Here is a 13,994-nt window from a genome sequence, read left to right on the forward strand (position 1 = left end):
TCTGGCATGAAACAGCGTGCTATTGCTCGGAAGTATGGCATCACTCAAGGTCAGGTGTCAAAGATCCTGAAACGAAATGCTCAGAGGGGTGTCCCTACTCCAATACCGAAGCCAAGACGTCCACGCAGAACCACAAGGAGAGATGAACACCAGCTGCACCAGTTAGTCTGCAATGGCCGTACCAAGTCAGCTAATCGGCTTAGGGCTGAGTGGCAGCAACTGACAAATGTGCCTGTATCCAGAAGGCTAGTCAACCAACGACTGGTTCAAGCAGGCTATCGTGCCAGGCGTGCCCTGAGAAAGCCACGCCTGACCAGATAACACAGCCAGCGCCGATTGCAGTGGGCCAGAGACCACCGTTAATGGCAGCCAGGAAACTGGATTCACGTGACCTTCAGTGACGAGTCTAGATTTCTGGTCTATCGTCAAGATGGCCGTGTCCGAGTGCGCACACAAGTGCATGAAGCCCACAACGAAGATTGTATAGTGCCAAGAGTCCAAGCTGGAGGTGGTGGGGTGACCATTTGGGCTGCTTTTCATGCAGGGGGCAAAACTGGCCTGGTTGTTCTGAATGGAAACCTGAACCAGTTCAAGTACAGGGCCATTCTGGAATAAAACATTGCTTCGATTTGCTCGTGCAGCCTTTCGAGGAAACTTTGTCTTCCAAGATGACAATGCATGGCCTCATCGTGCTCGCATGATCCAACACTTTCTTGCTGACCGTGGTGTCGAGCATATGCCCCGGATATGAATCCGATAGAGAACTTGTGGGCAGAATTAACGTGTCAAATCGACAACTTGGACCAGCAGCCGACATCTGTGCGTGAATTGCAGCAGGCTATTGTCACTGCATGGCAAGCGATTCCTGTCCAAACCTTGGCAAATCTCGTGAACAGCATGCCTCGACGTGTACGTGCTCTCCTGAATGCTCGTGGGGGTTACACGAAGTACTGAACTGTAATTTTACTGTCTGTAATCCCAGTCATAATTTAGCTTTTGTTTTTGTTGAAATTTTTTTTGGCTAATGTGCAAAATAACGAGATACTTCTGGAAAACGCACAGAAGTTTAACACAGTACTGTCTGTGAATTGAGTTCGATATCAGTTTACATCACTTTCAAGGATCAATTTATTTGTTTCGAAATGTCAAATGTGGTTTTTGTTTCTTTTAAAGGTCACATTAACAAAATCTAGAATAATTTCAACATAATTCCAATGAACTTTTGGTTCCAAGTCATCTTGAAAAGTAAGTTCACCCCCACAAAAAAATATTCCATATTAAATGCCAAGTCTGTAAAAGATAAAGAATTAAAAGGATGAATAGTTATGCTAAGGTCCACAAGTTGTTAAGTTTCAAAAGGAATTAGAAAAAATACGGAGAGGTCGTGAGAATAAATGGAGGCAGTTCTCATGCTGCGAGGTTACATGCATAATTGTGTTTTGAAAATGACATGAGAGAATCATGTTGTGCCCAAGATTCGAACCAAGGTTAGACAGTTCAGAGGTGATTGTACATACATCTAGGCTATCCTGCCAGCCACTGTATAGATACTGAGCAAACTAGATAGGCATAATGATCTTTTCCTGTGTCCCTATATATATTTTTTTTTAACAAGATCAAGGCTCGTGTAAGAGCTAACATTAATGACAAAAAAAAATAAACCGGACACATAAGACAAAATAAAGGAAGCGGGGGACAAGATGGGGAGAGAGAGGGAAGCACACGACTACAACATTTGAGAGCAGGGACATCGTTAGATCTGTGGGAGGGAGAGGGCTTGGGGGGAGGCGGCGTGGTAAGGAGGGTGGGGGGTGGGAGAGTTAAAAAAAAAAAAAGCACATGGACACAGCTAGGACTTCCAGAAAAGAAGTCAGTATTTTAGAAAAGTGGATCTGGGGTGAATTAATGGGGGTAGAAATGATCAAGGTTTTGGATGGGGGAAGATGAGAGATGGTGGTGAAAAGCTGTTTTAAAGACCTGGAGGGAGGAGTGGGATTGAAGGGAGTGGGGGAGTTTGTTCCAGAGGCGGGAGAAAAAAGAGAAAGAATGAAAGAGTGAAGGTGAGCAGGGTCTTGATTTTGGCAGTTTCAACAGAAGAGGGTTGCAGGCAGATCTTGTTCGACCTGCAGGAGTATTTGGGGGACAGAGCACAGACAGGGCTGGAGGGGGGGGGGGGGGAGGTGAGGGCTAGGCCAGAGAGGAGTCGATATAAGACAGAAAGACCACCAACCTGCCTGCGATGACTGAGTGAAAGGCCCTCACAATCAGGTTCATCGCGGGAGATTCCAATGATTCTGAAAGCTTTGGTTTCAACAGCGTGAAGCCGAGCTTGGTGTGAGGCAGGAGCACCAGCCCAGAGGGGAGAACAGTATTCCATTGAGCTGCGGATGAAAGCCTTGTATGTGGTGAGGAGTTCAGGTGTGCCAAGGAAAAGTTCGTACGATGAAGGATGCCTAGTCAGCGACTGGCTTTGGAGGCCAGCTTGGAAATGTGGTTTTCCCAAGAAAGATCATGGCAGATTGTGAGACCCATTAGCTTGAGTGACAGAACTTCTTGGACAGGATTGTTGAGAAAGTAGATGGGAGGGTTGTCCAGATGGTCTTTTCAGAGAGACATAGTAAGAGTGTGAGATTTGTCAGGATTGAAAGACATGTTCCACTTTTTTGACCAGTCTGTGATTTTGTCCAGGTCTGCAGAGAGTGAGGAGGCTGCAGACTGCCGATCTGAGGGATGAGGAATGGAGCGGCAGAGAGTGGAGTCATCAGCAAAGAGATAGAGAGGATTTTCCAGAGAGTCGGAGAGATCATTGTGAAGACCAGAAAAATCACAGGGCCCAGACCACTGCCTTGGGGAACTCCAGCCTGAACAGGAAGGGGAGATGAGAGAAACCCATTCAGGGCCACATGTTGACTGCGACTAGAGAGGAACACCCCAAGCAATGTGTGGAGATTTCCATGGATACCACAGGAGGAGATTGGTGAGCAGGGCGGGGTGCCAGACCATATCGAAGGCACGTGATATGTCAAGGGAGACAGCTCTAATTTCCTGTTTGACATTGAGGACCTCCATCCATTGTTGAGACAGCAGAAGCAGCATGTCCAGAGTATAATGACCTGGTCTGAATCCAAATTGATGATCAGAGATCAAGCCATTGGAGAAGAGGAAAGATTTCATATCCGAAACAATGATGGGAAAGATATTTACCCTATATTTGCTTATGACAGCTGCATTTAGAATGCTGTTAAAATTAATTCGTTTAATTAAAAACAAAAATATCATGATTGTTTTTTGGCTCAAGACATAAGAAAATATGTTGTAGCCCACCAACTCAAAACTTCCCCTCTCACACTCCCTTTCAGGTGCTCCTTCATCCCACACCCTCCCATATTCTGACAAATTCCACACCCTCCCAGAATCCTCTTCCTGGAAAGCAAATCCAACCGAAGTCAATGTGTCCACTCTCAGGAAAGCCAGAAAACAGCATCTATCCAACCTCAAGATTGTACTTACAAACTTGTCTCTCATCTAAAACCTGGTGGAGTCTTGTTAAAGGCTGTCTCTGGTGTATGCTCCCCTCCATCAGCTCACGTGTCCTAAGAGTCTGCCCTGCTGCACATCCTCTCTCTGTACTTTTAATGCTATAACTTGCCCTATGTCATCTTTCATCTGCTTGGAAATCAGCTAACATTATCGTATTGTAAAAGAAACATACAAAAATCCATCTCCTTAACTACAGACCTATTAGTTTACTTCCAATCATTAGCAAGGTGATGGAATCCATCATCGCAGTTTATAGGAAATCCTTCCTTTCTCCAACGGCCTCGTCTCAGATCACCAAGTTACTCTATGTTGGACATGTTGCTTCTACTCTCCCAACAATGGATGGAGGTCCTCGATTTCAAACATGAGATCAGGGTCGTCTCTCTTGACATATCACGAGCTTTTGATACAGTCTGTCATCTTGCATTGCTCTCCAAAGTCTCTGCCTATGGCATCCACAGCCAACTCCACACGTGGCTTACTGACTTCCTTGACTCTCATAGCCAACGTGTGGCACTCAACGGATCCTTTGATATCCTCTCTCTGTTAAGGATAGAGTGCCTCAAGGCAGTGTTCTTTCTGGGCCCAGTCATATTCATAATCTTGATCAATGATCTCTTTGACTCCCTGGAAAAAAAACCCTTTATCTATTTGCTCATGACTCCACCCTCTGCCGTTACATCCCTCATCCTTCAGCCAGGCAGACCTCTTCCCTCTCTTCAGACCTTGACAAAATCACAAGCTGGTCAAACACTTGGAATACGTCTTTCAATCCTGACAAATCTCACTATCTCTCTCGAAAAGGACAGTCTGGCAAACCCTCCCATTTACTTTCTCAAGCATTCATTGATAAGAGGTCATTCAAACTCCCGGGTCTCACTGTCAACCGTGATATTTCTTGGGCAAACAACATTTCAAGGTTGGCCTCCAAAGCCAATCCCCAACTGGGAAACCTCTGTCATAAATCCTTCCATGGCACACCTGAACTCCTATCCACCTGCACGGCATTCATCCACAGCTTGATGGAGTGCTGCTCTCAACTCTGGGCTGGTGCCCCTGCCTCACACCTTGTGGAAAGCAAGGCCTTCAAAGGTCATTGAAATCTCCCACGATGAAGGTGAGTCTATTGGTCTATCACTTTCCCATCACAAACAGGTCGATGGTCTCTCTGTCTTCCACTGCCTCCTTTCAGATCCTTCACCCCTTGGTCTTTGCATGCCTTGACCCCTTCTTCCCCCAGGTTACTGCGTAGGGCACGTTGTCCACCAGCAACTATTTTCTGGTGAAACTCTCAAAATCCAGAATCACTGACTGCCTTCACTTATTTGTTCCTTTTTCCGGCCCGTGGAGCCAACTTATACATTCTCTTCAATGTTATCCTTCCCTACACATCTGCAAGACGGCTGATCACCACCATTTGAGATCAACCACCATCCCAAATCATGATCTCATCTACCCCCATTAACCCGGCTCCCAAACCCACCTCTTTCCATATTTCCAGCTTCTGTATCCATCTTATCCACCCCATATGTCCTCCCTTGCCCCTCATTCCTTCACACATCCCTTATTTGTCCAAGTCTCCCTCTATTTGTCCTTCCACCCTGTTGTTGGTGTTTCCCCCCTCTTTATATTGTGTTCCTTTTGTTATGTTACGTGCTGATCCATTCAATGTTCTGGCTCTTCCATGAGCCTTGCCTTTGCACAGGGTCTTCCAAAAAGGACGCTACATTTCAAAATATACATATATTCTGAAACTTTTTACTTACATTGTTGAAAAATATGTTTGAATAAAAACTCTTGGGTCTCATTGTCAACCGTGATAGATGTGAGGTTGTTATCAGGTTGTTGTTGTTGTCAGGAGATGTTTCTCATGTAAACACATTTTCAATATGTGCACCTTCCTCTTGTACGACCATCTCAAGACAAACTGCGAAATTTCGTACAATCACCGACAACGTTTCGACAGTTAATGTGCATTCAGAAAGTATTCAGACCCCTTCACTTTTTTCACATTTTGTTTTGTTGCAGCCTTATGCTGAAATCGTTTAAATTCATTTTTTCCCTCATCAATCTACACTCAATACCCCATAATGACAAAGAGAAAACAGAATTTTAGAAAGTTTTGCAAATTTATTAAAAAGAAAAACCTGAAATATCACATTGACATAAGTATTCAGACCCTTTGCTATGACACTTGAAATTTAGCCCAGGTGCCTCCCATTTCTCTTGATCATCTTTGAGATGTTTCTACACCTTGATTGGAGTCCACCTGTGGTAAATTCAATTGATTGGACATGATTTGGAAAGGCACACACCTGTCTATATAAGGTCTCACAGCTGACAATGCATATCAGAGCAAAAACCAAGCCATGAGGTCGAAGGACCTGCCTGCAGAGCTCAGGGACAGGAATGTGTCGAGGCAGTAGATCTGAGGAAGCCTACAAAAAAATATCTGCTGCATTGAAGATCCCCAAGAGCACAGTGGCCTCCATAATTCTTAAATGGAAGAAGTTTTGGAACAACCAGGACACTTCCTAGAGCTGGCCGCCCGGCCAAATTGAGCAATCGGGGGAGAAGGGCCTTGGTAAGAGAGGTGACCAAGAACCCGATGGTCACTCTGGCCGAGCTCCAGAGATCCTGTGCGGAGATGGGAGAAACTTCCAAAAGGACAATCATCACTGCAACACTCCACCGATCTGGGCTTTATGGCAGAGTGGCCAGCTCGAGGAAGAGTCCTGGTTGTTCCAAACTTCTTCCATTTCAGAATTATGGAGGCCACTGTGCTCTTGAGGATCTTCAATGCAGCAGAGATTTTTTTGTAGGCTTCCCCAGATCTGTGCCTCGACACAATCCTGTCTCTGAGCTCTGCAGGCAGTTCCTTCGACCTCATGGCTTGGTTTTTGCTCTGATATGCATTGTCAGCTGTGAGACCTTATATAGACAGGTGTGTGCCTTTCCAAATCATGTCCAATCAATTGAATTTAGCACAGGTGGACTCCAATCAAGGTGTAGAAACATCTCAAAGATGATCAAGAGAAATGGGAGGAACCTGAGCTAAATTTCAAGTGTCATAGCAAAGGGTATGAATACTTATGTCAATATGATATTTCAGTTTTTTCTTTTTATTAAATTTGCAAAACTTTCTGAAATCCTGTTTTCTCTTTGTCATTATCGGGTATTGAGTGTAGATTGATGAGGAAAAAAATGAATTTAAACGATTTCAGCATAAGGCTGCAACATAACATAATGTGAAAAAAGTGAAGGGGTCTGAATACTTTCTGAATGCACTGTATGCCCCACACAGCAACAGTAATTGCATTTTTCAGTTCATCAATAGTGTGGGGGTTCTTCCCATAGTGTATCGATTTTTCAGATATCCCTATAGAAATTATTCGCATGGATTGAGATCGCGTGAGTAAGGAGGACAGCTCCACCCATATTCAAAACGACTGGGATACCGATTTGAAATGACCTAATCTCCAAAATTCGAAAAACAACAACAACAACAGGCATTTTAAGGCCATTTTCCCTGCTAGAGCGGGGGTGAGCCTTGCGGTCCCCATGACAATGTTCTCCATTTTGCCCTATTTTCTGCATCTCTCCTTGTTAAACCCCTTGCCTGCATTTCTTCTTGCACCACCTTTAGCCAAGTCTTTCTCGGTCTTCCCGGTCCTCTACTTCCTTCTACATTCATTTCCATCACTCTTCTCAACCAGTCACTTTCATCCTTCCTCAACACGTGACCAAAACATCTCAACCTGTTTCTCTTCACAGCATCAATCACAGGCCCTATTCCCATTATCTTTTGCAATTCATCATTTGTCTTCCTCTCTCTCAACGATACTCCACACATCCATCGAACCATTCGCATTTCCACCCTTTCCAGCCTTCGTTGCTGCTCTACGTTCATTACCCATGTCTCGCTCCCATACATCATAACACTTCTCACACATGCAGCATACACCTTTCCCTACAGCTTCAACGACACTCCCCTCCTCATCAGCACGCCACTCAGTTCCCGAAACTTCTTCCATGCACATCTCACTCGAGCAACCGTTGCCGAGTCTGATCCACGTTCTCCATTCAGCATGTCTCCTAGGTAGCAAAATCTCCGAGGTAGATCTCCAAAATGAGTATTCAAGGAAAAATGTTGTCTGCAGGTCCACTCTAGAATTCTCCAGATGAGGCATAAACATATCCTGTAGAAGTTCAAGGTAAGAGTTGGAGGTAACTGTCCGATCGAGAAAAACAACAGGGCCGACAACCTGTAGACGAGAGTGCACGCCACACGGTGCAGCATAAAGGATGTAGAGGTGTTTCTTTCATCTCATAAGGGCTTTCAGTAGCCAACACTCGCATGTTTGGCTTATTAACGTAACTGTTCAGATGGAAATTGCTTTATAGTCCGCTCCAGTATGGTCCATCGACGAAGCATAAGAACTGACCACAAAAGTCAAAATCTTTATTATCCCTTACGTTTGCTCCATTTGAATCTTGTTAGGGAAGAGATTAACGTCTTATCATACGATTCGGTATGTTGATGATACAGACAGACAAAGACAGTCTGCGATAAATGGCTGATGGATTTGTGAGTGCTGCGAGCAAGCGCTTTCTGAACATGAGTGGCACTTTCTTCTGTGTGAACTGATTTTGTTCTGACAACAACTCATTTCACATCCTTCACGTCACATGTACTTTCAAATTTCTTGATCAAAGTCATAATTGTTGTTGTTGTTGTTGTTGTTGTACAGTCCTTTCAAGCAAGCTCACAGCACAAAGACAGCCGATCAATCCCGCAGGCACAGGAGTGACCCAGAGATCCCCCATATCCAGGATGGTGTACCCCTGCCTTCATGAAGTCAGGGCCATGACAGAGTTAGGGAAAGAGAGAGAGAGAGAGAGAGAGAGAGAGAGAGAGAGAGAAAGAAAGAGAGAGAGAGACGAGGGAAAGTGCTGATGCAAGGGACCAATCGGCTCTCTGACCTTGACTGTGCTGTCATGACAAATCCGGGCAGCACGGAAGAATGGGGAAGATTTGGCCCCCGACCTGCGTTGGGTGGTACAACCACCGCGAAGAAGCATCCCTGATAGTTGTGGTCATAATGGTAGACCTGTATGGTGTGCTTCTGCAGTTAAATATTTTACAAAAATCTCACTGTGTCTGAACAACACTTTCGGTCTTATAATAACGCTTGACAATTAAAAAAAAACCTCATTATACACTGTACGACGCTATGACTGCAATGGAAGAGGTAGGATGATGTAAGCAACATGCCATAAACTCCCAACTCTGACGTACACAGTGTTGCCATGTCTTCCGCTCTACATCACATGGTTCGATGATTATAACCAAACAAAAATGAAGAGTCCTTTTTGAAAGACCCTTGATATAAAAAAGGGGCAGCTATATAATTAAATGCAATAGGAGAAGTAAATATATGAGTAATACAATTGATTGGCCTGTTTGTTTTCCATATTTTAGCTGATAGCTCAGAAAGCTAAAATGAGTCATATCCATGATTTGAATCCCACGAATTATGTTGATTTTTCCATATCTTTTCATGCCCTTATAATTCATTTTTAAAAACCCTTGATATCTCTTAATGTTTTTGAGAATGTAAAGGCCAATGAGTGCTGGCAGGATAGCCTTGAGGTAAGCCCTCTCACCTCTAAGCTGTCTGGCCTGGGTGTGATTCTCAGGCCATCTATAAACCATCATTTTGGTGTATCACAGGCATTGTGATATGCACACTCGCCTCTAAGCTGTCTCGCCTAGGTTTGTTTATAAACTATAAACTGGCATCCTGGTGTTTCCCTGGCAGGGTGATTTATCAATTAATGTCTGTGGTGTCCCTCGGATGGACAGTAAACTGGACGTCCCGTCTGCTAGCAGTCGTTGGTGGATATCAAGGATCTCACAGTATCCTTTGCTAAGAGTAGACAAGCTATCGGCGGCACCAATGCCAAATTCCAAATTCCTACCCTAACCAGCGGAGGGCACTGCATCAGCGGCATAGCCATGCCCTTAGCCAATGATGCAGCCCTACAGCCTTGTGCTGCATACGAATCAAGAAGACAGGAAATTTGAGGCATCAGTTCGTATGATCCTTTGTAAGCCAGAAAAAAAGAGCATAGGCCACAGTGATAAAGCAGCAGGGCCTCTGCTTATTCTTCTTTGTGGGAGATGCCATTGATGTTGAGTTTTGGATTATATGATGTCTAGGATTGATAGCTTTGCGGGGAAAAATGGCCTCGAAAGGTGGTTTTTTTAGGATTGATAGGTTTGAAGCAGAGCTGCCAGTCTATATTGTCTGAGATTATCAATAGGCAGCCACATTTCATGGCCAGGGTGGGGTGAGGGGGAGGTAAATGTGCGAAGAAAAGCAGCACTGAAAATGCTACGAGTCAACATATTTGATTTTGAACCATGCAGGTAAGGCAATAAAGAGAAGAAAAGGGGGCAAAGGATATGAACTGAAAAAAGAGAAGAACGGAATTGGTGAATGGTAAAAGGAGAGAAAGGAGAAGGAACATTTTGAATTGAAACATGTCCAGTGGGAAATAAGGAAGGTCGAAATAGGAGGTCTAATAGGGTAGGTGAGTCATTTGTGACTGAAGGAGGAAAACTAGAATGTGCATGAATTGAGCAATATAGAGAAGAAAGAGGGGGAGAGAGGTACCGTGACGGAGAAAAAGAGAGAAAGAGAGAGAATGATGGGGGGTAAAGGGCGGAGTGTGAGAGGCAGAGAGAGAAACAAAGAAAGACAGAGGAAGAAAGAAAATGAGAGAAAGAGGGAAAGAGAGAAAGAGGAGGGGGAGGGGAAGGAAGAGAGAGAGAGATATGAAAGGGTTAACAACTGAGGCCTACACAACTTTGGTCATTCTGTCAGAACCCACATATTGGAAATCGATACAAAACTGCAAAATAAGCGCATGGTTCAATGCGGAAAAAGGACATATTGGATAATCAGCAGCGTGTAACAACATGCAACAGTCAAACGAGACTAATTCAAAATAGTACTTTTAACTTTGGAAGTCATTTTCTTTGAGTATAAATCAGTTCTGCATACGGACGGAGCTGAGACTGTGATAAGTAATACTTGAATGTCCCTTAAATAGGATATATTTGAAATTGTACCAGAAACTCATATTTTGGTAGTTAATTTGCAAGATTATTCCCAAAAATGAGCTGAATTTCCAACTTACTGTCTCCCCTTTCTCTCCCAGGTCTCCCCTTGGACCGTGTTCTCCTGTTGGGCCCTGAAAAAAGTCAAATACATTTGGGTTTGTTAAGTAACATCCTCAATGACACCATCAACAATGTGTGACCTGATTTCATTGAAACTGTTTCATAAATTGTCACTGATTTTTAACAAATATCTGCATGGATCCGGTCTTTAGCGCCAAGTAGAAGTGCCTACTGTGGAATCATTCAATAGCCAATGGATGTGCAATCATTTCAGTATATTTTCTGCCACTTTAGTGAATAATATAAAGACATGCCATATTCTTCGAATGAGATGATAAAATAAATAACAAAACTGTGTTTATGATAACAGAGGAAAAAAAAATTGATGTAGACAAGTAGGAATTTTCTATTACATGGAAATATATTTCTGGAAAATATGATTGAATAAATAAAACCAAGATTGTTTAAATAAGTTTTTTTTTCTTGAACAATATATGCACTTTTAACAATATCACCTGCATCTTTAATCAATGTTGGTACAAAAAAAATAGGGTAAACATAAACTGTCCTGAAGATATAAATAAACACGCACACAGGTCAATCCCTAACCCCTACACAAGCTCCCCCAACCACTTCTCCCTAAAACTTCGTCAGAAACTTTCTTTTTATTAAAACAAAACTTCACACTGCACAGATTTTCAATCCAAGTGTTTTTAACAAATGTTTTTCATGAAGTCATGTATGTTTCTCTTATTGATTTTCCAAAGTTAAAGTTAAAATTTTTAACAATAAAATGCAATCACATTTTTCATATTGAAACAATTTCGTCACCCTCCCACCACCTTCCAACAACCTCTAATTATTACAGTCCGTCTGGTCCCATCTGCCAATTTTTTCCATCATTTAAATATTCTTCTGAGCTTGTCAAATTACAACTGCAACAAAGTGTTCTTTTGCATTAAAAGACATTTGAAGACCTGAGTGGAAGAAGTACTGAAGTCACATTATTGGGCAAGTGAGTTAGAACCAGGAACTCCACTCCATCTGGTAACAATCCATGTCTGTAATAATTTTGCGTAGAGTTATTTTGTGACTTAAATACTTCTTCCGCTCGTGTCTTCATTTGGTAAACCATGGATGAGTCCTCACAGAAAGCCCCATATATATTACACAGAAAGACCAATGACGTTTTTTCTCAAAAGAATTATGGCCATGCCAAAATACTCATTGTAACCTTAAAAGCAGAAACATTTTTTGCTAAATTACATTATTATTGACATACTGTGGTAATACATGAAGCAAAAACATTGTGGCAGTACATACCTGAGGTCCTGGAGGCCCCATTAGACCCTCAAGCTGCAAAGATAAAAGAAAGGTGATGGCAAAGAGGTTTGTAAACGAAACAAAACTTCTTGAAAACACATTTTGAAGGAAGTGACTTTGCTCCAATGATTTGTTTAAAGCGAAAGGCACAGGGATTCATGCTGAAAAACACTAATTTGAAATATATGTAGAGTAAGGTGGGCACGATGCCCCTGTTGGGAAAGATGCGTAGGGCCCCCAACCCCACCTCCACCACATCTCTTCCCAAGAAGAAATATATAGTTTTTGTTCCTTTAACAGGGCATTGAACATTTTTTTTATTTGAAATTGTTTGCTAGAGTATCAGAGAGCTATGTGGTACAGACATTATATATAATGAACATATAACCATGACCAAGACAAAGACCATGAAGGATATAATGTGGGGGGGTGGGGGGTGGAGGGATTTGGGGGGCAGGAATAATTTCTCAATCCCAACTTAACCGAACAAGGATAACATTTTAACATTCCATCTTTTAGTCACTTTTATATTTCAACCATAAAAAGTATCCCTCTGGACTGGCTTATACTTGTCTGCAGTAACAGGTTTATCATGCATTTTATTTCAAATCCTAACATGATGGAAGTGAGTTGTTGCTCAAATGGCAGTTTGTCTACGGATGGGTATGCTCTCACCTGTGGAATGGCTCCATTTTCACCTTTTTGTCCCTGCAGTGATTTGAATCAAACATTTTCATTCAGGAATAATTCAGAAGCAATTTGAATCAAACATTTTCATATATGATACATTTCATTGACACAAAAATATTGTTGAGTTATTAAGATTGCATGAATGGTGCATTTACCTTTTGTCCATGCCGCCCTTGGTGAGGTACAGTGATAGGAGACAGAGAAACAGTAATGAGCTACAACAAACTATGACATCATCAAGAGACAAGCAAAACCATAATACATATTACATAAGTATATTCTTAACTGATTCGGGACCACCTATTTATTACAAACACATGAAGAGTGGAGAGCCAAGTTGAGAAAATTTAAATTAAGGAAAGTATAAGGGGTCGAAGAGGGAAATGTGGGAGAAATATGGAAAGGGGTCAAAGGAAATCGAATTAAGGGGATGGGAGAGAAGAAGAATGTTCTCGGTGGGGGATTGAGGTGGGTAATAAAAAATTCGGCCATTTTTAGGGTTGAATGTATCGGTGATTCCCATTACAGCTTCATGAATGTGAGTGTTTTGTATCCAGTGCTGTAGGGTCAGCATACGCATCATTCCTACCCGAAGCCGCATCCGACATTTTCCATCAAATGTTATGTAATGGACAGTGACTTATCGGCCAGGTACATTTATTTTATAAAAATGCACGTTAGTATTTTCATTGCATAACTACATGTTTATATGTTGCTACTCAATGCACATTTACTCCTATATATGTACTGTATATATACACACAAGCACTCATTGTACACTTTCAGTTCAGTGTGTGTTTAAACTGACAAATTAGAGAAACTACTACTACTGTTACTTTTTTAAATGGCCACAGCAATGCTTCAAATCATAGAATTGTTACTGAATAAATTTTTTTAACATTATGAATAGAGTATGTAACTCGTGAAAAAGTTTTTGAGATGTTGAGAACTCATTTGTTTGTCGGTGAATTTATGAAAATCAAAGATGCATTTTGCTCGGTATATTTTCAGAGATTCAGCTGCTAATGCATGTGTTACTGGCAGTTGGCAGAGAAACAAGAAGTAGAAATAACATCTTGTCTGGATGATGTGGGATCCCAAAATCGAGCTGGAGACCATGCAGATCTAACTACAAACTTTCGGTCTTACGAAGGGGCTCGACTGCCATGATCACCAACCTCCAGTGATGAAGATGCCACATAAGATAAAAAAACAACTTGGGATGTGATCTTATTATTTATTTTATTTCAAA

General features: G+C 42.3%; 1 protein-coding gene across 1 annotated transcript in view; it reads right to left on the reverse strand.

The window, feature by feature from the left end:
- LOC137436919 (uncharacterized) overlaps positions 1-12,751 on the reverse strand; it is a 114,731-nt gene extending 101,980 nt beyond the window's left edge. The window contains exons 1-3 of the mRNA XM_068131154.2: positions 12,728-12,751; positions 12,053-12,085; positions 10,747-10,800 (exon numbers count right to left, since the gene is read on the reverse strand). Of these exons, the coding sequence (XP_067987255.2) occupies positions 10,747-10,800; positions 12,053-12,073 (75 nt within the window). The 5' untranslated portion in view covers positions 12,074-12,085; positions 12,728-12,751. The remainder of the gene's footprint in view (positions 1-10,746; positions 10,801-12,052; positions 12,086-12,727) is intronic.
- Positions 12,752-13,994: the final 1,243 nt, after the last annotated feature.

The sequence above is a fragment of the Myxine glutinosa genome, chromosome 1 (assembly GCF_964187855.1).
Source record: "Myxine glutinosa chromosome 1, kmMyxGlut1.1, whole genome shotgun sequence".
Lineage (NCBI taxonomy): Eukaryota > Metazoa > Chordata > Myxini > Myxiniformes > Myxinidae > Myxine > Myxine glutinosa.